Source organism: Pholcus phalangioides, unplaced genomic scaffold (genome assembly GCF_987345545.1).
Source record: "Pholcus phalangioides strain wild (caught in Gottingen) unplaced genomic scaffold, Ppha-v1.0 ptg000013l_1, whole genome shotgun sequence".
Lineage (NCBI taxonomy): Eukaryota > Metazoa > Arthropoda > Arachnida > Araneae > Pholcidae > Pholcus > Pholcus phalangioides.
The window spans coordinates 22,195,574-22,218,270 of NW_028301606.1; the positions used below are offsets into that span (position 1 = coordinate 22,195,574).

The 22,697-nt window shown below is 38.2% G+C and overlaps 1 protein-coding gene across 2 annotated transcripts; it reads right to left on the reverse strand.

Moving 5' to 3' along the window:
- Positions 1–416: 416 nt before the first annotated feature.
- On the reverse strand, positions 417–8,830 carry LOC149078778 (uncharacterized). 2 transcript variants are annotated; one of them, XR_016193834.1, is made up of 6 exons: positions 8,771–8,830; positions 7,967–8,228; positions 7,543–7,761; positions 6,951–7,113; positions 688–754; positions 417–590 (listed from the first exon to the last, which is right to left on the reverse strand). XR_016193834.1 is itself a non-coding variant. In XM_089240511.1 (5 exons), exons 1-5 carry the CDS (start codon positions 8,783–8,785, stop codon positions 748–750), a joined length of 666 nt encoding a protein of 221 aa, XP_089096637.1. In that variant the 5' UTR covers positions 8,786–8,830; the 3' UTR covers positions 417–747. The 2 variants fall into 2 exon arrangements, 1 of the variants encoding a protein (XP_089096637.1); XM_089240511.1 differs by having other exon boundaries at positions 417–754.
- Positions 8,831–22,697: the final 13,867 nt, after the last annotated feature.

Consider the following 22,697-nt stretch of genomic DNA (forward strand, 5'->3'; position numbering starts at 1 on the left):
TCATTACCTTATAAAGGTATATTATATATATTTATTTAATTTAATTATTAATTAATTTATTATTATTTATATTTAATTTATTATTATTAATTTAATTATTAATTTATATTATATATATTTATACTAACTATTTATCTTAAGTCTCGATGATTCTTTATGTTAATATGTGTGTATCATGTAACATAAATTAAAATACACAGTATTGTAACAAACGAATGTATTTTTTGATTGGTCACTCTAATTTTTTAAAGCTTGAATTTAAAAATTTATTTCTAATGAAAATTTTGAAAACCAGAATTAGACATGAAGATAAAATTCATTCATTCATAAAAAATATTCAAAGAGTTATTTTTTAAATAATGCAGAGTGGATAAAAGATATTTCATTGCAATAAATATTGAGTGATCCATATCATTTATTTCACTAGAAACACATTAGCATAATTACATACGATAATTTCAGATGAACGATACAGTTTTAAACGCAGACACAAATCATTGAACGTACGTCTTCAAATGGGACCATTATTATTCACCTTGCGATGTTAAATAACATTCGAAGGAGATATCTTCAGTTTCATTTTAGGTCCACTAAAAATAACAATGAAACCATTTTTTCTCAAAATTAAGATTTTTAAAAAAAAAATAGGAATAAAGAATCGAAGAGGTGGTCAATACTGATCCTCACCGATATGACTGTTGCAATAAATAAATCTACGCGAGGCCAAAGTGACTCATTCTAGGTCTTTCAGTCCCTGAAATAGAAATATGTTATATGAATTGTGTTGTAGGAAACATAAAAAATATAGCATGATATAGTTAGACCCGGTTATAACGGCGCATTTCCTCCCCCCCCCCCGTTTTTGCTTCCATGGAGTTTTCCCAAGAAGTTTCCAGAATTGGAGCTCATCACATTGGAACAAGTTTATCTATTGTTTTATTATATCTAATGCCAAAAATAAGATTCATTATATATTTGATATTCTGACGTGTGTGTGTTCTCATTAATATATGTGATCCGTACACGGAACATCACCGTAATTTTCCCGTAATTTTGTCCTTCCCAAATTTTCTTATAAAAAATGTCACGTTTTCTCCGATCTTTTTCCTGAAGCTTATTTTAATTCTTAATCTATACTGGAATTTAGAATGAAAAAGATTTCGACGGCCCAGTTCAAAAGGGCAATAACTCTATGTGAATGTTAAAGATTCACTTCATCTGTGGAACTCTATGAAAGTCGGCTCAGATTTAATTTTAGTGGAGGTATAAGCAGAATTGGGATTTGTTGCTGTTTTGCAATATGGGGGGGGGGGGGGTAGAGGCATTTTCCACTGTTCTCATGGCGTGCATAACTCAAAAATGCAATTTTCTGAGCTGTATCATTTCATTTTTAGCCAAGAGTAATTACGTGATATAATATTTGGTGATTTCGCCAAGATTTTTAGGAACAATTGGCGATGTCTCGAATATATGATACATATTTCCTATACCTTTCCTTTCTCGGGCAAATATAGTCATCCTAACCGTAATAAAATAACAACTTTACGCATAGTAGTAGTTTGGTTTATTTTCTGCATCCGATTATATTTTCGTCGAAAAAGGGTTTTGAAAACGTCCACCTCGGTTATAACAACGACTCGGTTACAGCGAAAAAATTACTTGGAATCTTCTATGTCGTTATAACTGAGTTTGACTACTGTGGTATAATGACATTCTCTAATAGAAATACTCGCCGAAGCTCAAGGACGATCCTGGTGCAGAGAGACGATCGAGGGATGTTATATGCGAGATTTCTAAATTAATCATTGTTATTGGGCCCGATTGCCCTAAATCTATCTCTATGTACTTGTTATTTAATAAAATTTCCGGACATATCCACCCTTCGGGAACACTTAGATATCTCTCTGAGAGATGTGAAGTGGGGTGCGTTCGGTCCTTCAAAGTCAAAGTCTAATAGAAACAGGGCAATATATCTGGACTAAAGAGGTGGCGGCGGGGTGCATGTGTGGTGTAGCAGTAGTAGGTAGGGCCTCCAAAAAATGGCTCGGGGATCCATGATGTTCTTAAGTCAGCCACCTCGTTGGGCAATTTGCCTGTTTTGGCGTGGTATTTGTATAATTTCACCGTATCCGATTATTTTATAAAAAATCACAACTTATCAAAATAATCAAGTATTCTCTATAAATTATTGAGAAAATGATTTCTCAGATTGAAGATAAACGATATAACGTTAAAAAATTTATACGTGTAAAAACAGAAAGTATCATCTTAAGTCAAAAATAGATATGACGCTGAAATCGATAACAAATTTTATAACATTATTTTTTGGCTGGAATTTCACGGAGACGGAAGAAAAAATTTTATATTGACCGATAATTTTAGTACAGCCGATTCCCGTTTTAACGAATAACGTTATAGCGAAAAAATCTCGTTCTAACGAAAACTTTTCTAATCCCCCAAATAAGTTTAAATAGAAACAGTGTAAAACATCTATAATTCCTTTGTAACGTAAAATTTCGTTATTACGAAGTGATCTCTACGGTCTCTTAGAGTTCGTTACAACGGTATTGGACTGTATATACTATTTTGTTGTAAGTGGGCTCAAGCATTGTTAAAATGATAGATTTTAATGTATATTTACAATTTTTTTTCAAAAGAAAATGGGGGAAAAAATCTTTTGAAATACACATAAAATCAGAATATACATATAGTTGACAGCAGATGTCTCTAATAAAACCGAAACTAATTTTAATTGGAACGCGTAAATATCGACCAAATTTCACTTTCATTAAACTCAACTGTTATAAATTTTATCAAATATTAACTAACAACCATGGATTTTTCCAAAGAAAAGACAAACACATTACCAAATTATCCATCAATGCAGAAATTAGTGTTAAAGTCAACAGCAGATGACGCGCTAGTAAACACCATCTTTTGTGGAATGTGCTTTAGTAGACAATTTTTAGAAACTTTAATGAATGTGGGTGGACATGTTTAGTCTCAAATTTTATTTTCATTTAAAATTTTTGAACGTAAAAAAAAAAAATCTATGGTGCACTTTTTAACTGAACAGAAATTTCAAACCAATTCGGATCGATAATAATATACTACAATATAAGACAGCTTTCAAGCATCATTTATAGAGGAGCAAGCTCATTTATAAAGGTATTTCATTCTACTATCAAATATTCGAAGCTTCAGTAAAGACAGGGCAAACTGTCATGGTCAACCTCATTAGAATAAATTAGGATAAAATGGACAATTTCGGTTTTGCGATTACAATTGCTGATTTTGCAGCTATAGTTGAAATGAATTTCTATTCCGTCTAGTTCTAAATGTAATTTTTTCAGTCGTTTTGCGATAGGAAATTTTTTCATTTTATGCCACTGTTTTTTTTTTTTTTTCAATCAATAAATTGGGCAATTCGCTTGTTGTGGTCTCTGATTTTGTATTTGTATAATAATTTCCACAACATCGATCTAGCTATTTCTAATAAAAACCAAAATTGAAATTTGCCGGGGGGGGGGGTTAATTTTTTATTTAAAGTGTCAAAAAGAAGTATTTTTGTTTTTTGAATATTCACGTGAGATTTATTGTAATTCTCTGATCACGTTTAGTAACTTTTTCAGATTCCATCATCCACTTCTGAAGAAATTTTCATATAATACTCGTATGCATTACTGGCCATGGAACCAAATGATTGTACAGAGAAGGTAAACAATGAATGGGAGATAACTTCACGACTATAGATAATAATGTTATATTGGATATACAGCTTTAGAAGAGGAAGAAAGAGAGAGAGAGAGAGAGAGAGAGAGAGAGACTTGAGCAAGTTGGGAATGATTGTATAATTTCGTTTATAACAAATGATTATTTTACAGTAGAGTCTCGAAAGTTCGAGGTTCCGGATAATCCGAGGTGCTGGAATTTTTCGAAATTTCTTCTAAAAAGCTCAATATTTTTCTTTTTTGCCAAGAATGCGTTTTGTTTAATTTTTCAAAAAATGAATTCCATTAATTTTAGTTTGAAGAAGATTTTTGACCGTATCTCCGTCCACGACTAAAGGGGTCTTGATCCCTATGCCGGGGTCTTGGGTGGGCCCTCAGACTAAACAGCAGTCCCATCTATAGTAAATTTGTAGTGATTTTTTTTTACGATAAATTTACTCAGGTCCTCCAGGACTGGAACTTCTGTTTTAAAGTGGACATGGATCTTGGCAACCCTAATCTAATGAATTAAACCCGTGAATCAAGTATTAACAATGGAGAGCTGCGGGAATTTCGAACTACCTAGAACGACTGAAAAAAATTAACAAAAATTATTTTCCTTAGGGGTTATTCAAGTATTACGTCATCATCGATGGGGGGGGGGGGGAAGGGGTTTCCGATTTGCTGACTTTTGATGAGAAGGGGGGGGGTGCTTGGATAATGCTTACGTCATCGACCACCTTTTATGAAAATATGAGTTAGGATTCAGAGGGGCAGAGCTGATGACGAAATTTTGCTGACAAGGGGGGGGGGGGGGTCAAAAATGGCTAAAAATTTGCTTACGTAATACTTGAACGGCCCCTTACCGAAACTTCTAAAACAGTACCTGTTCAGTCTCTGACTTATTTTTGCAATGAAATGTACCAATCGCTCTGGATTTTTGGACAAAAGGGATTGCTATGAAAAAGATAAATCTCGTGTTTTCTTACTTTGAAAAGTGGTTGGACTGTACAGGATTTTTCGAGCTCTTGTAATTCGTTGCTTCATATTTACTAGGCAGTTCACGGAAAGGTTTGAAGTACAATACACACACACACGTTTGAGAAATTAGCAAAGAGATTGCGTGTACGGAATAAAAAAACCGTAAATACCTCCAAATCTTGAACAATGTAAAATACATACGTAAGACAGCTTTTCGATGCTGATTGCATTGTGCGCTGAATGAAATAATTTTGTCGAAAACATCAACGAAACTCATCATCAGAGTACTAAAATTTCATAATTTCTGGCAGAAATTTCATTTGCCCTTGATTTCAATTCTGTGTGAAGAGATAAACCGTTCGGTTGTAATCGCATGTCAAAGCAGGTTTGCGGTCAAAATGACCGCTTCTGTCGTTCTAGTGCTAAAAAGGTAAGAGTAAGTACGAAAACGTGGATCCAAAGGAAACAAGTTAGAACAATTTTTTCATTAGATGAGGGGGGGTAAGTGCCTACCAGCCCGGTGACCAAGATATGGGCCTTGCATTTTCTTTTTTTTTACTACACAATATGTTACAGTAAAACCATAAATTAAATACAGATAGGTTTTCCTTGTCCCCGAGAGTTGTTTCTATTGTCCTTTGGATAAGCTGAGTTTTCAGTTATCCGAGGTGGTCTCGAACCCGAAGTATCGAGACTCTACTGCAATTCAATTGCTCTGCAGGAAGAGGTAGGTATATAACGATATAAGAAGTGAAAAGAAACGAATATAGTAATGTTCTCCTTCAGATATAGAAATATTTCTCTAGTGTCTTCTCTGACTGCCTTCGATCAAAGAGTGATGATAGCATAGAATAATGACCGCAAATTTATTTTTCTTGCCCGTATAATTAATAACGATATAAATTTTCTTACGGACGTTATTTCTGAGCGCATTTCATACACTATGCTGCTGGGAAGCCTGACTCGGAACCCATCTCCGATAAGGACTTTCCGACTAATATTTCAACTGTTATTGAGTCAAGTGAATATGGAAGTTGTAAGTAGGAATCCCCCCCACCGCCAAATGGTTTTATAAAATAATTATCGTGAATATTTCTTTTGCAGCAATCTACTTTTCGTAAATTCAGATTATCGTTCCGCTTTTCTCCTATCACAGATAAAATTGATCGAACACAGCAGCGTTTCTCAACCTTTCTAAACTCAAGGACTATAGTTAACTGTCTAAGGGCGGTATTCACCGACATGGTTTGAACATGTAGTTACAATTTTTGGATAAGAGATCAACATAGATTGGTTAAAACCCTGAATTTAACCAATCCGTGTCGATCTCTTATCAAAAAATTGTGACTATAGTTTAAACCATGTTGGTGAATACCACTCTAAAACAGGGGCTCTTGAGCAAGGGTTAACCGACTCCTTTCGAGAGGTCCTCGAGCTTAGATGAGAAAAAAAATTTACTCGTTTTTAAATTGATTATAGACCCTGAATATTATTTTGTAAAGAGAGTCCGAGACCAAATTCTTGGAATGAAAGGTACGGAGCACAAAAGGTTAAGAACCACTGGTGTAAAACAATTTGACGGACCGCATACTTATAGTACGAGTAGCGTAATCATATGACCTGCATTTTTGGTCATTCCGACCTCTTCATATGTACAATTGCCCCATTATTTCAACGAAGCTTATTTGAATTTGTAACCTTACCTAAAATTGTAAATGAAAGTAATTTTCACAACTTATCAATTATTGCATTATGGTAAAATTACGGCTATAAATATATAAATATTCTTCTCAAATATCTATCATGAGTTCAACGTTTTTTGCCGTGAACTATATTTCAATTCATTGCGAGTTCTAGTAGCCCTTAATTTACCGACCAATGGTGATTTTGCAGACTTACATCCCCGCTTTTGACGACAATTGCCTTTTTTTTCCTCGTGTTTCTCCGTATTTAATAATTCGAATTCCCATATTTTCCCCAGTGGAAAAGGCTGTCTATCAAAGTTATGATGGTTTTGTGTGGTTTTTATTTCGACCCATAAGGATATTACTGATGTCAGTTGCAGCAATTGATGCATTCTGATTCTAAGTGGATAATTTTTCATTCAAGTAGAATTAAATTATCGACTGAAAACGTTGAAATGGAGTTTTCAATGCTAGTAAAAACTGGGCTTGTGATTAAATAAAGTGTTTATTTTTTAACGCTTTTCTTATACGTACTCTAAGAAAATGTTTGATATAAATTTTATATTTTTCTTACCACCATCCTCCCCCTCCCCCTCCACTGCTGCCTCCACCACTGCCTTTGCTGGTTGAGCCTTTACTGCTGCCTCCTCCGCTGGTACTTGGCTGTTGCTGCTGCTGGATTTTGATCGGAACTGCCAGGAGAGCCAATGCCATCTGATCTCCACCTCCGTTCATACCTGAAATTGAAAGGGGATTGTCAAAATGAACCGAGCGTAGCAGTTTACGGGTATTGGTAATGGCTCACAAGAGAGAAGCCAAGAACAAACGTGTTGCGGAATGTTCATAGCACTTTCTTTCAATGAGCGCATCTTGAAGTGAATGGGTTGGGTAGTTCTGACACAGCCGAACCAGAACGGCTATGATTCAAAATAACAGAGCAGGTTCTACCATTAAGTAGTTTTCCAGCTAAAATCCTCCCAGAGCCACCCTTGATCACTAGAATCATTAGGCAGAAAAGCACTTTTTCTCCTTCGATTGTTCGAGCCAAACCAAATTACAGAATCGTGGTGATTAAGTTGTTCGAGAACATCAAAGTATAGCGAAGGGGGCTTTCATATTTCTCATAATCACCGTATGAATGCTAAACCATGTACTGTATTACATACCTTTCATGTTCCCTCCATTCATTGTCCATCCTCCTCCTCCTCCTCCGCTGCCCCCTTTGCCACCTCCGCCACCATTGCCGCTTGGCCAACCTCCGTTCATCATGGCGCTTGGCCAACCTCCGCCGCCTTTGCCACCTCCTCCGTTCATGGCTTGCGGAGCCTGCATCAGACTTATCTGCACCGGAATCGCCTGGACCTGCAAAGAACCACCTCCACCACCTGCAGGAAATTGGGGGGGGGGGGAATAGATACTAAACCAATTTTTTCACCACTGAATAACAGATTACTTTTTTCGATTTCAAGATCAGCCTAATATTAAGGATGGAAATGAAAATATGCTGAATGATGTTCTGACGTCCGAATGCATGAAATAAAAGCTGATTATTTTCTGAAAACTAGGTAAAAAATTTGTTTAACTTCCAACCTGTGCTGCCGCCACCTCCTTTGCTGCTTCCGCCGCTGGGCCAGCCCCCGCTACTGCCACCGCCTCCGCCGCCACCGTTCCAACCAGTGGCCTGGACCAGCAGATCCTCCACGTCAGCAGCAATGGTTATCGTCGGTTTTCTGGTAGTCGTACTATCCGAATCACCCCCGCCATTTTTCTTCGATGGTTCAGCTGGGCCGGACTTTTTCTTCGTGAAAGCCATGCCCAGCACGACGGACAGAACGAGTACGGCACATGCCCACTAATAATATAGAGAAGAAAACGAAATGTATGTGTGATCACATTCCAATTATACAATCATTCGTAAAAATCATAAGAAAGTAAGAAACATTGTCCATTTTCATGAAACATTAGGTCAAGCACGTAGGGTCATTAGCATTCAGCTCCTAGAACACACATGCTCAACCTATGGCCCGCGGGCAAAATGTGGCCCTCGGAGTGATCTGATGTGGCACGTGACCTCAAAACAATTTTCGTAAAAATAAACAAAGCGACACGTTTTCAGATCACTCAAGTGACCCACATCACAGTTTCAGATCACTTATGTCGCCTGCAGCACATTTCCCAGATCACTTGAATAGCCGGAGACACGTTTCGAAACCTATGAAGCGGCCCGCACTCTCCAAAAGGTTGAGCATCCTTGTCTACAAGAATTAACTTTGGCCATGACAATAACACAATATTACATGTCAAAGACAACAAAAAAGACACCAACATTTTTTTCCCCTCACTGGAACCTATTCATAGGAAGATATGACAGTGATTTTCCGATGGCTCACTCACCTTTGGTCTCAACATGATTAGGACGGAACGAACTGATGTTATTCCTGCGTATTGCCTACAACTATTGTCCCGTAAGAATAGGCTTGTTCATTCGGGGGCGGACGCTTATATACGTGGTGAGACCCAGGAAACGACATGGAGAGAAAAGAAAACTGGATCATCAATTAGGTCGTAACTAATATGACAAATTTCTTGTAGAAAAGACTGAGGTGAAACATGTGTTTGTGTTTTTTCTAAATGTTTACCAATGTTTATTCACCCTCAAAAAAAGACATTTTCGTGTGTGTGTGTGTGAGGGATGCGTGTTGAGACAGTCGGACAGGCCCATCGCGTGATGTCCTTCTCCGATGGTCTTGAATAAGCAATGACCGACTAATTTTATCCCTTTCTGACGGAATAAGGTCTGATTAATCGCCATCCGAGTACCATGATTCGTTTCGGTTAACGCAGGAGGAACCGATTCTTTCTTTCCTCTGAACCGATTTTGATATTATTCCGTAATGGCTCAATATGGAGCGAACTGCACACTCAATTGCGTTTCTGTGTGAATGGTTTGATGGCCTTTGCGTGTCGGCGATGGACTCGAGCAAGACTGTGCACAGGCAGGCCGTCTCCGGTGTGTTGCACATCGTGCATGACATTCTGATCGACAACCTGTCTGTATGCGTCTGGAACCGGGTTTACGACGAGCTTACTTATCCATTTTACGGATCATTGCTGTATTCGTGCATCTGTTTCTTCCTGTGGACTTTAGGTTTGTCATATGGGAAATTTATATGCACTTCATTTGAAATGAAATTTAGTCTTACCGATATCTGTCGAGAAGAGAAATTGCTGAAGCCATGGCTGTGAAGAATATTTACTTCAAACCGTAATTTTAGGCAGTTTAACGTATATGATATACTGTCAAAAATTACAATGTGAGCAACACATTAATGCATAATCCAAATGTGGCCAAATGTGGATCTTGGATTTATCTGATGTGGCTCACGACCTCGAAAATAATTTTGTAAAAATGAACTAATCGGCACATTTACAGATCACTCGAGTGAGCTGCGGCACGGCTCTAGATCACTTAAACAGCCCGTGGTGCATACCAAATCACTTAAGTGATTCGTGAAAGGGCTGGTGAAACGTCTATTTCATCAGAATTTTATGCAAGTAAGGTTTGGTTTCATAGATAGATAGATGGAACCACTCACAGCCCCGTACTGATGCAAAGCAGATTAATTCCATTACCACAAAAGAGGTGGGTTTTTGTCCGGAAAAAGTTTGCAAATACTTATAGCAGTGGTGTCCAGCCCCGTGCTCGCAAGCATTGAATCACTCGCGTCGTTCTTCCCATGAAGCCAGCTATCAACTCGATGTAACGCACAAGCCATTTGACTAAAATGGATAGATGAACCCAATGACTAGGGAGAAAAATTTCACGTGCGTCCAGTGGCACATAAGGCCGGAGACCGCAGCCTGGGATATCAAAAGAAGTGTGGTACAAGTAAGAAGAAGTCGGCATGTTGGAGTGGGAGAGATTTGAGAATGGTCTATATCAGTGCTTCTCAACCGGTGCTCGGCGGAGCCCTCGGGGCTCTTTGTGCACTCTCCAGTTGCTCCGCGGCCGCTCGCGGAAAATTAAAAAAAAAACCAGTAAAATTAAAAAAAAAATAATTATAAATATTTTCAAATAGTAAAAATAAATCAGTAACTTCGATGAATAATTAAAAAATTGGCCAACGGGGCTCCGCCATAGAATCTTTTTACTTAAAAGGGCTCCGCGAGTCAAAAAAGGTTGAGAAACGCTGGTCTAAATACTTGACGATATGAAGAAGAGGAAACGGCAAACATAAATCACAATGTTCTTTTAGAAAACACCGCCAACAACATCGCTGCACCCTCTTTCACATCTCCTTCTACCTCACCCTGTGTCACCCTGCTCTCCTCATGATGTTCAATAAACGTGATATATAGCCTATAAAAAAAACCTATGGTTTCGCTTAGTCGCGGATTTCCGTATTCGCGGTCACCCCCGGAACGTAATAACCCCCGCGAATACGGGGGCCGACTGTATCTGCTGTGTGAAATTCTAGTGAATCAAACGGGCGTAGCCAGAAATTTCGTTCGGGGGAAGGACCAAAGTGATAGAACAATATAGATTTGGCCATCTCTTTCCCTTTTTTCGGTCATTTTCTCTCATTTCGTGGGGGGGGGGGGGGAGGCAGACCTCCCCAAGTCCCCCCTCGCGACGCCCTTGCAATCAAACCGATATAGAACACCCCCGAATCCTCTGTGTTAACGAAGTTGTTTAATTCCGACATCCCCGTGTATTTCGGAATCATAAAGTTGATATTGGGCTCCACGCAGAAACTTTCTTTCCGTGAAAGAGTAAGTACCATCAGTCTTTGATGGTGACTGATCCCAACAAATCAATGGAATCAGTTGTTGACTGGGATCTGGTGCAACCGCCATCAATTTCCGCCGAAACAGAAAGAAGAAATGGAGGTTTCCTTCTTATCGGTCAGTATACGAAAAAAAAACCCACGAAACGTTTTTCCACCCCACGCAGAAACCTTTAATCGCCCTTTTTTTGATATTAATTAAAGACGTAACTTGCATTCAAGGCACTCTCGAATGCTTCGGAGGTGATGAAAGTCTAAGAAATAGTTCTTTAGTTTTAAGTAAAATTATCCTTTTTTTTCTTTATGCCGATTTATTACGTCGCGTGTAAATTAATCGAGATAATCTTTTCCCACTTGCCATTTCTCTTACAACGTGATCCTTTTCTTATGGAGAAGTCTTGCCGGAAGGATTTATTTACTACGTTGCGGTCATCGCGAAAAGGGAACAGAAAAAAATATACAGGGTGCCCTGTACGTCCTAATTCGGTCTTTATCTCATCAACTGTTCGTCGTAGAGAGTGGTACGGTTGTAAATTAGTAAATGTGTGCTCAAAATGTGCTGAAGAGTCACTTTGCACTAGTTTCAAGAATGTAAACACAGGGTGTCCCCCATCAAGACCGCCCAAACTCTGCACAGCCAGATTCCTTGCTTGGAATACATAAAAAATTCCCAAAGAACTGTACCTGTACGACCCATAGTTTTCGAGAAAAATGCGAAAGAAAAGTGTGTGACGTCATATCCGGTACAAGGGCGGAAAAAACTTTAATGGAAACATGAACATCGGTATTCGGATATGTTTACATAGGGAGATATTCAAAATGTCCACCGCGCATATCGCGGCATGCACGCGTGCCATGGAATGACGTCAAGGCGTCGTTTGATATAGCACCGGATATGACGCATACTTTCCTTTCGTGTTTTTCTCGGAAACTATGGGTCGTACAGTTACAGTTCTTTGGGCATTTTTTATGTATTCCAAGCGAGGAACCTGGCTGTGCAGAGTTTGGGTGGTCTTGATGGGAACACCCCGTACAACGTGCCATAAAATAAAAAAAAATCTGAATTTTTTAAAGGTTGCCCCTGTTTTATAACTTAAAATTAGAAATTTGGTGCCGAGTCTCTCTAAAGAGATCAAAACACACTACACTGTGACGTCACGTCAGAGACGTTATGAATTCTGATTCCTGAAAATTGTGTGACGTGTTGATTATATGACGTAGAATTCCCACGTCACAGAATTTCCTAGAATTAAGATTCACAGCGTCTCTTACATGACGTGAAATCACGTCACGTTAGTGTTATGTAGTGTGTTTCGACCTGTAAGAAAAACAGAAAAATTTTATGTTTTCTAGTGTAATATTAACTGAGATTTCTGAATTCGAAATCGGTGAAAAGTTAGAAAATTAGTTCATAAAATTGAAAGCTCGTAATTGAGAAAGACGTTTGAAGACCACACGGGTCACTTACGTGATCTGTTAAAGCGCCACAAAATACTTAAATCTTCTGGAAACGTGCCGTGGGCCGCTTACGTGATATGGAACTGCACCAAATACCACCAAATACTCTAAGTGATCTGGAAATATGCCACTGGTCACTTGAGGGATCCGTAAATGTATCGCAAGATGCTTGAGTGATCCAGAATTGTGCAAGGGGTAACTTGAGCGGTGCAGAACCGCATTACGGGCCAGTTTTGTTCCCTGTAACCGAGGGTCACTCATATGATTTGTGAATGTTTCACGGATCATTTGAGTAACCTGTAAATGCGCCTTGGGCCACTCTGGAATTACGCCGCAAGTGACCAGCGTCATTCTCAGATCACTCAAGTGCAGTGAAATTGCACCGCGTGTCACTCTAGTTATCTGTAAATGTGCCGCTTAGTTAATTTTTGCCAAATTAGGTTTGAGGTAGCGGGTCACATCAGATAAATCCGAGGGCCACATTTGGCCCGCTTGCCATGGATTGAGCGCGCGCGATGCACACACAGGGTATGTACTAATATGTCTGTCGAAAGCTATCATAAAATGAAACGTGTATGCAAAAAAACAATCGCTAAATACAGAATTACATTTCCAGGCGTTATTGCAACGCTGTTTTCCCAGCCATTTTCTTTTTTACGTGACGGCAACACTGCGGAACGGAATCAGAATGAATGCGTGGCACAGGTGCGCCACTGTTTATTTGACTAATCTACATTCTGGCAACTCCCATATTTCTGTTGATTGATGGGATAAGATAACCGGTAGCGAAACCAGAGATTTTTATCGGTGTAAATGTTCTTGAGGAAACCGCGCTCGACACAACAACTTCAACCAACAACCCACGTCCATATAACAAGGTACCGAACAAGACTCCTCGACACATAAATTCTACACAAGTTAAAAAAAAAAATGGCGATTCGTATATAAAAAAAAGGGGGAAAAGCAAAAAAAAACAAACCCACACGCCATTGCACGGGGTGGTCCTAACCTGGCAGAAGCACAATGAAGATTAATGTATCCATCTCTCTCTCTCATATTCGTTGTACGCATTAGTGTTAGCGGTATGGTAATGCGACACCCGAGTTATGAATTCGATAGCGAAAAAAACAAAAACGCCAGCTACTGTTTGCTGTCATATCGCAGGTAGCATCTTTATTTATTCCGCAAGACCAGTAGTTTTTGCTTGGTCTTTATAAAGAAAAAAAGAATACAGTCAAACTCGGTTATAACGAAGATTCGACAAAATTTTGTCGTTGTAACCGAATTGCCGTTACAACCAAGGTTGACGTTTTCAAGATCTTTTTTAACTCAAGGAAATTGTAATGGTTTTAGGGTACATTGGGGCTGGCGGTAGCTGCCGGTGTAGTGGTCGAGTGGTTATAATGACGGACTCGCGATGCGAGGATCCGGGTTCGAACCCCACAGTGGTGGTCGGCTGAAGTTGGTTTTCTGTGGTTCCCAACTTCAAGGCGCAAATACGAGCCGATCTCCCCGTTAAAAAGTCTCGCCACAGAGAGCAACAGCCCTACAACGATAAATCATTCAATCATAACACTTCACTCATAGTTGGAAAAACTTGTGGCAGATGGCAGCACTACACATAACAAGCATTACAGAGAAACAACAAAAACTTCACGTCAGGTTTCACTACACGCACATTCCCGCATGCACCGATTCGTTGAGGGGTTCCGCGGGGGTGTGTGGGGGGTGCATGTGTGGTGTAGTAGTAGTAGTAGGGCCTCCAAAAAATGGCTCGGGGATCCATGATGTTCTTAAGTCAGCCACCTCGTTGGGCAATTTGCCTGTTGTAGCGTTGTATTTGTATTTATTTGTATTTTATGCCGAATCTGGCATTGGTTTTGTCAGATTAGCTCTAGTTTTTGAGACAAATGGAAAATTAAATTTCAATGATAATACATAAGCAGCATACAAATCACATTGTTGTGAGTATGGGGTCATTCAAGTATTACATCAGCATCGAGGGGGGGGAGAAGGGGGTTTCGGATTTGCTGACTTTTGATGACAGTGGGGGGGGGGGTTTGGAGGTTTCTTACGTCATCAACCACCCCCTTTTGAAGATATGAAATATTCTAACCTGCTGACGACATTTTGCTGACGGCTGGGGGGGGGGGATCAGTGTGTTTTGCTGACTTTTGCTGACAAGGGGAAAGGGGTTCAAAAATTGCTGAAAATCTGCTTACGTGATACTTGAATGGCCCCTATGCATTATCTTAAAAATTAGAGCAAATTCGGCAAAACCAATGCCAGATTCAGATTCAGCGCCCCAAAATCACATCGCGCCCAAATATCTTTGCCTATGATTTACTGTATCGATTTATGAACCACTGTGGTGGTCGAGTGGTGACAGTGACAGAGTCGCATCGCGAGGTCCCGGGTCCGAATCCCAACAGCGCCACAGTGGTGGACGGCTGAAGTTGGTTTCCGGTGGTTCCCAACTTCGAGGCGAGAGTAGGAGTCGATCTCCCAGTTAAAAAGTCTTGCCACAGAGAGTAACAGACCCACAAACGTACAAATATTCAATCACTACACTTCACTCACAGGTGGCAGCACTGAAAATTCAAGAAAAGAAAAACAAAAAATACACACTCAGACTGTTAGGTACCTATACACTCGCACACTTCCGGCACAACTGAATCGGTAGCAAATTGCCCATTTCGATAGACCGGAATTGTGATCCCCTTGAATGAATGTATTTATTTACAAAGTACAGTTTGAATATGATTTGAACGCTGCTTATGTATTACCATTGAAATTTAACTTTCACTTTATCTCGAAAAACTAGAGCCAACCTGTCAAAACCAATGACCGATTCATATTCAGCACTCCAAAATCACAAAATACCTTTGAGAACAAAATCAGTATAATCAGAGAGGAAATCAAAGTCATTGTAATAAGTTTTCTTTATGATCAGCGGTGACCAATTTTGATCGAGAAAAATACTGGAAATTGAGATAATTGATACGGGCATTGCCGATTCCACCAAACATGTTTTCAAATGTCAACAAAATTATCAAATGTTTTTTATGCTCATTATATGAATGAGCCGCCTATTTTTAAAACCCAAATAGATCCATTTTTTTCGAGTTTTAGAGTTTGTCATTTATTTTTAGTTTTCCTACAGATCCATCAGTAGGGCAAAGCTGTAGCATTCAAAAACAGCTATTAATTTTGAGGTGTGAGAGTGGCGATTGACTGCAAAACCAGATAAGTAAAGAAATCAGTTTCAAAAGCAGATAGATCAAGATCCGCGTAGGTATAGATAGATCCTAGAGCTTGATTGCAAAACCGGATAGATCTCATAGCTTGGTTACAAATCCGGATAGTTCCCATAGCTTGGTTGCAAAACAAGATAGATCTCATAGCTTGGTTACAAATCCAGATAGATCCCTTAGCTTGGTTACAAATCCAGATAGATCCCTTAGCTTGGTTACAAATCCAGATAGATCCCTTAGCTTGGTTACAAATCCAAATAGAACATAAATCCCTTAGCTTGGTTACAAATCCAGATAGATCCCTTAGCTTGGTTACAAATCCAGATAGATCCCTTAGCTTGGTTACAAATCCAGATAGATCCCTTAGCTTGGTTACAAATCCAGATAGATCCCTTAGCTTGGTTACAAATCCAAATAGAACATAAATCCCTTAGCTTGGTTACAAATCCAAATAGATCATAGATCCCTTAGTTTGGTTACAAATCCAGATAGATCCCTCAGCTTGGTTACAAATCCAAATAGATAATATCATAGATCCCTTAGTTTGGTTACAAATCCAGATAGATCCCTTAGCTTGGTTACAAATCCAAATAGATAATATCATAGATCCCTTAGCTTGGTTACAAATCCAGATAGATCCCTTAGCTTGGTTACAAATCCAGATAGATCCCTTAGCTTGGTTACAAATCCAGATAGATCCCTTAGCTTGGTTACAAATCCAGATAGATCCCTTAGCTTGGTTACAAATGCAAATAGATCATATCATAGAGTCCTTAGTTTGGTTTCAAATCCAGATAGAACCCTTAGCTTGGTTACAAATCCAAATAGATCATATTATAGATCCCTTAGCTTGGTTACAAATCCAAATAGATCATATTATAGATCCCTTAGTTTGGTTGCAAAATCAGATATATCTCATAGCTTGGTTACAAATCCAGATAGATCCCTTAGCATTAAAGCTAAAAGGGATTTTTAACTTTGTCGGAAACTGTGTTAAACCTGATTTTTTTATCCGTCCAAAGCCGTACTCATTTTTGTTTGCCAAACAAAATATACTTAATCATGCGTCCCACTTTCAAAGAAATTGTTGTGTTTTTTTTTTTCTTTTTGGTACAGAGCTATATCTCACCATTCTCAATTGTTATGCCAAATAAAATTTCCCCCATTACAGCTCTTATATTGATGATACAGCTCTTATATAGTCTTTCTTTCTGGTGTTAAATTTTTAAATTAATCTCTCAAACGTCCAACAAAGAGTTGAATATTAACCTTTTACCGGCCGAATTCAGATTCCAAGTGATTTTCATTATTTTTTTTGTTAATTTCTCCTTCTGATTTTTTAGTTAAGAGATATCAATCGAGAAATTGAAGAAAAAAAATTTCCCTATGCGTTTTCTTGAATGTTCCCAATTGGGAACATTGGCCGGATCTGACTAAACATAATTTTCGCAGTGAAGCCATCTTACAGGATGATGCAAAATTCGTCATCATTTAATAAATTTATTTTAAAAATTAAAGAATATACATATAGAATTTAAAAAATGATGGAAATAAATTTCTCTCGAGTACACTCAAAAGGCATGCATATCTGGATTATAATAAAGAGCTTATGATGAGCTGATATGCTGGTCTAAAATTCACAAAAGAATACCTACATACGGATTTAGGTTTTTGTATGGATCCCTTGCTAAGTTAAAAGATATTATTTAAAAATATAAAGAGAGAGAAAATATTATATTTACAACTCTGGTACCTAAAGGCACAGGCTCCGATGACTGCTTACTAGCATATACTTCCATTTTATATGGGAAACCACATTGTTTGAGCAAATCATCCAAATTTTAAATCCAAAGCGAATCGGTTTTCCCCATATAAACATCTTACTTGAACGATGAGCGTAATACGGTACTATTGATTCATCGATGCTTAGTTTATCATGGAACAACCCAAACCGAATGTGTGCGAATTTTTCATTTAATTCATCATAGATAGCCAACTTATCACCGGGTTGTAACAAAGAGTTATCCATCAAATGGAAGTTATTTTTTATGTCTCTAAAGTTATTTCTCGGCATAACAGTGGGGACAATCGGTACTGCTGTGTCTACTGAAAGTACCCCAGTAATCATTTTCACTTGGTATTCTGTGATACCCACTTAGCAAAACCAATCCAAAAAACTTTGCGATTTTTTTCCACTCAATTTTCAAATTCGATCCATGTTGTGCGACATAAATATTTGTCATCTCAGCCAAGTAACTGAGGTACTCTTGCGGTAAAAATTTGAAAAAAAATATCAATCGAGTCGGCTTGCACTTATCTCAGGAAACTTATGACTGATTGCTCCAGTAGGTTCACTTATATTTTTGTCAAATGCAGTACTTTTTTTCCACTTCGGTTGCATGAATTTTAGTCTTTTGGCACTTGACACATGTTTTCTTATTTTTTGACTGGGTAATTATTTGATCTTTGAAAGGCAATTTTGATGTAGAAGGCATGTTGATAGGATCTACAAATTCACCCACAAATGAACTACGTGGTGATTTTAAAACACAGATATCCACAAACATCTGCAGGAACGACCGGGCCAAGCATGTTGTCATCAATATCTTCCTCATCTGTAGCCCGCTCATTTTCATCAGGCAGTAGCTGGCACATTTCGAATTCTTCATCAGAGAGATGTGATATATCAGAATCTCTCAAACTCAGTCTAATAAGCTACTAGTATAACAAAAAAGATGGGAAAAAGAAGTGTAGAAAGTCACAAGACCAGATATCAACTGAGAACTGAAAGACCAACGTACCAACAAAATTACTCAAAACGTAGAGGGAAGGTTGAAGGGGGGGGGGCAAAGTCAGTCACAGAAAAAAGCGGGTGCTGCATGTAAACATCAGAATGTGAAATTTGATACTTTTCCTTCCTTTTGAGACACACCAGAGAGAAGGAAAAAGCAATAAATTGTTTTTTCGGAATGCCACTCCCCTGCATTGCACTTTAGAATAGTCAGTAGTGGCCAATGTTCCCAATTGGGAACAATCGTAGGAAAAGTTCCCTGGAATTCAAACAAATTTTTTTTCTCTCTCATTGAGCATTTCTTATCATTCTTGGCAATATTCTACAATTAAAAAAAAATTGAGATGCATGTATGTTTACAAAAACTATTTTAATAATTAAAACATAAACTTACAGATAATTTCCCTTGAAAATGGGTGATTTTAGAATAATAAATTGATATGATAAAAGCTGAATCGAATAACTTTTGTCTTTTCTAAATTAAGTTCATAACCTTATATGTTCAGGGAAAAAAAATCAGCTATTTTCGTTAAAGAGAAATATTTTTTTTGAATTAATCAAAAGTATGTTCCCAATTGGGAACATTGGCCGTTAAAAGGTTAACGCCAAAATATACCTACTCTGAGGTTCCCAGGACAGAAACTGTGAGTGCAAAGTGGGGGGGGGGGGTCTCTGATGCTCCAGGTTTTGGACAAGTGAGAACCTGAATCCATTCTTTTCCAGCTCCCGAAAAATTGCTGGGTGGAGACATCAAAATGCACATGTGATAGAGTCAATTCTTGGCTCTGGTATTACGGCCTCAAAAAAGAGTGACAGAGCGTGGTGTCTTGTGTATTTTTATTGTTCCAAAATTTTAAAAATTTGCGTTTAAACACAAAAGCCTAGGCTACCGCCCCTTCCAACCAGCCGCCTGAGTGCACCTCACCCCCCTTACCCCCTCGCTTAATCCACCCCTGCCCTCAACATCCAGAAAGGATGGTTATCAGCCACGATCCAAACTTGATTTTCAGGGGCTTCCGACAAGGGGTCGTATGACTCCACTTACAGTCTTGTTATAAATGCACTAATTGAGCCGGTCTTCTTGTTGAGTTAGGTCGTGACTGAAATAAAGTTGAGAACCCCTGATTTATAGATGAAGAGTTTACCTTCATCCCCCATCGGGGGGGGGGGGTGTAAACAACCTGTTTTTCTGAAACTGAGGTGAGGGCAATCGACTCATTTTTTCTGAAAAATGAATCAGCGTGAGGGCAATCGACCCTTTAGTAGCCTGTGAACCATCGTTTTTTTTCAAATTTTAAATTTAATCATCTTTCTCTGTTATAAAAATATTTTCTCGAAACGGTCAACGGGCCATAGTCAAAAACTCCGAGGGCGATATATGGTACTCGGGTCATGGGTTACTGCTCTTCTCTGCACTCTCTTCAACACACAAATTTTTTTTTGCTTCTTTTTAATTAATTTTTAAAGTTTTAACGAACTTTTGACGTACCCTGTATTGGGAATATACGGACTGTAGAAAGTGTATTTTAAATGATAAGAGGCAACGGAACAATGCTTATTATCAGGATTCACGCGTAATGGAAGTTTAACAGATGAATGCCGAGAAGAGGAGAATAAAAAAAAAAAGCTGTGAAATGGCAAGTGATTTCTTCTAGCTATTCACTGGTGAATGTATCCTGTCAGTTTGGAGGAGTCACGCAATGTTCATGAAGTTTGAAAACCCCTTTTTATACGACTAATAGCAAGTAGTTCGTGTACAACATTTAGACAAGAAAACAAAAGCCAATAACATTCTCTGACAACTATTATCATTATTATTATTACTCCTTTTTCCCATTTCGTTCTTTATTATTGTTATTATCACAACTTTTTCAAGACTTTGTTGAAGGTGAAAGTATTTACCATGTTCGTTGATGATCCTCGTGAAATCGCGTTTTCAAATCGATATCTTTCAGCTTGATCGAAAGAAAAAAAAAATGTGGATTGTTTAATGAAGATGTGTGAGAACGAAGGTGTCACCCAACTTTGGACTTTCAAGCCTTTTTGTATATTGCCAGTCGTAAATGAAAATTTCAGAATTGAATGTTGGAGGTTCGATTTCACAGATGACTGGAAAAAGAATAATGTTGAAAGCTATCAAGTGCCATTTTCCTTCGACTCGTTTGATGTATTCGATGCCGCGGAAACCTTGTTAGGTCTAAATTTGGTTTCCGTGATGCATGCCTAAAATTTCAATTTTCTGTTGAGGATGACCTCACGGACCCTTTTTTATCTAGAGGCTGTAAATCTTCAGCGCCAAGTTGGTATCCATGTATTACAATCGAAACTCTTTAAGACGAAGTCGAAGCAACGTTGAAATATTTCGTACAAACAAACAAGAAATTTTGAGTATTTGTACCCCTATTTGCATATTATAAAAATATTTAGAGGCTAAAATTCCGTAGTCTCTCTCTACTTGTTTATGGCTTCACAACTTGCCAAATTCGTCATTGTAGTGGACCAACTGAAGTCCTTTACTTACGGTATCCACCTTCTCCCCAAGAAGTGAATATAAAATCTATTCTTGTGAATTTTTTACTGAGACATGGTAATTACTGTGGTGTTCAGAAACTTTTCTGCTCAATACACAGAGATGAAAAATTCTTAAAAACTTGGCATGTTGCAGTTTAAACCGTTTAACTTGATATAATAGTCTTTAAGAGTCTATCCTAAGAGACTAAAAATGGTCTTGAGTTCAATGCTAATTGATCTTGATAACAGTGAAAGGAGCAAGAGTAAATATACCTAGAGGCTTATTAAGCGATGACTCTTCCCTAAACGCCCATAGGGATTCATTTCTCTATTGCGAATATCGTAGAATAGGAATCCTATCCCGTAAACGAGTTATTGGTATAAATTGAAACAGAATTTCTTTGCAAACAAGTCCGCTCGATTGGCACGTGGTTCATATCCAGCCTCAACATGATGTATATGCAAGATTTATATACAATATTTTTTTCCCCATGACGAAAAAACCAGGAAAACATAGACACGTTAAAAATGTAGCAAAGGGAGGACCTTGATATACGGTAGCTTGAGTGTGTTTTAATATATAAGGAATGATGTTTGGTTCGTCAAACAAGTCAACAAACTCTTTTGACCTTCGATGTTATGCGTATGTGTGTGTGTGTGTCTCTCTTTTGGTGTGACATGAATTTCGTTGTCTTCATTTAAGACGCTGACGCCATCAACATATTTTGTGTACTTGTGTGACATTATACCAGATATGATGCAATCTGACAACATCCATGCCCACTCTTTATCCCTTGATAAGGACGCGAAATGAGCATGATTTCTTCTTCTTGTGTGTGAATTTCTCCCTTTTTACTTTTCATTTTATGTAGACTTTTGTATTTTCTTTACTTCAGGGAGATAATTTCTATTCCTTTTCGTAGATAATTGGGATCAGAATTATATATATGTTTTTCTCCCATACTAAGCTATTAATTGAAGAATATTTTCACATGGCGAAGATCATGTTTCAGAAATTCGGCAATTCAACATTCGTTGGTATTAATAAGCAGATATGGAATCTTCATATAAATACAGTGAAACATTTCTGCAAAGCTGTTCACCTGTAGGGTTATTTATTTTAAGTTCCGGAATTTAACTTCATTATCCAAATCATAAAATTTTGGCCTTTTAAGGTACAGTCCCACGAGAGTTTGCTAGGGGACCCTTGGTAAGATAATTAAAGTTAAAGATAATAAAAGTCTTTGTCAGGATCCGCGGTCGTCTCGGGCCTCGGGGAAGCAATCATTTTTATGGCTTTCAATACAAAGGCAGCGGAACGAGCGTCTTCCTTTGAAAATAACCGAACAAGTACGGATTACTTCACGCCGGCTGTGAATTTTGCGGTTTATGTCCAACAAAGACTTTTATTATCTTTAGACTTTTATTAACTTTAATTATCTTACCAAGGGTCCCCTAGCAAACTCTCGTGGGACTGTACCATGTCTACCATCCCACTACTGTACCTTTAAGGTACAGTC

What these genes read in the sequence shown, in the direction of transcription:
- LOC149078778 (XM_089240511.1), bottom strand. An exon ending in AGGAGGTGGCGGCAGCACAG is followed by an intron (nt 7,762 to 7,966) that starts GTTGGAAGTTAA and finishes AATTTCCTGCAG; the next exon opens with GTGGTGGAGGTGGTTCTTTG. An exon ending in GAATGGAGGGAACATGAAAG is followed by an intron (nt 7,114 to 7,542) that starts GTATGTAATACA and finishes TTTCAATTTCAG; the next exon opens with GTATGAACGGAGGTGGAGAT.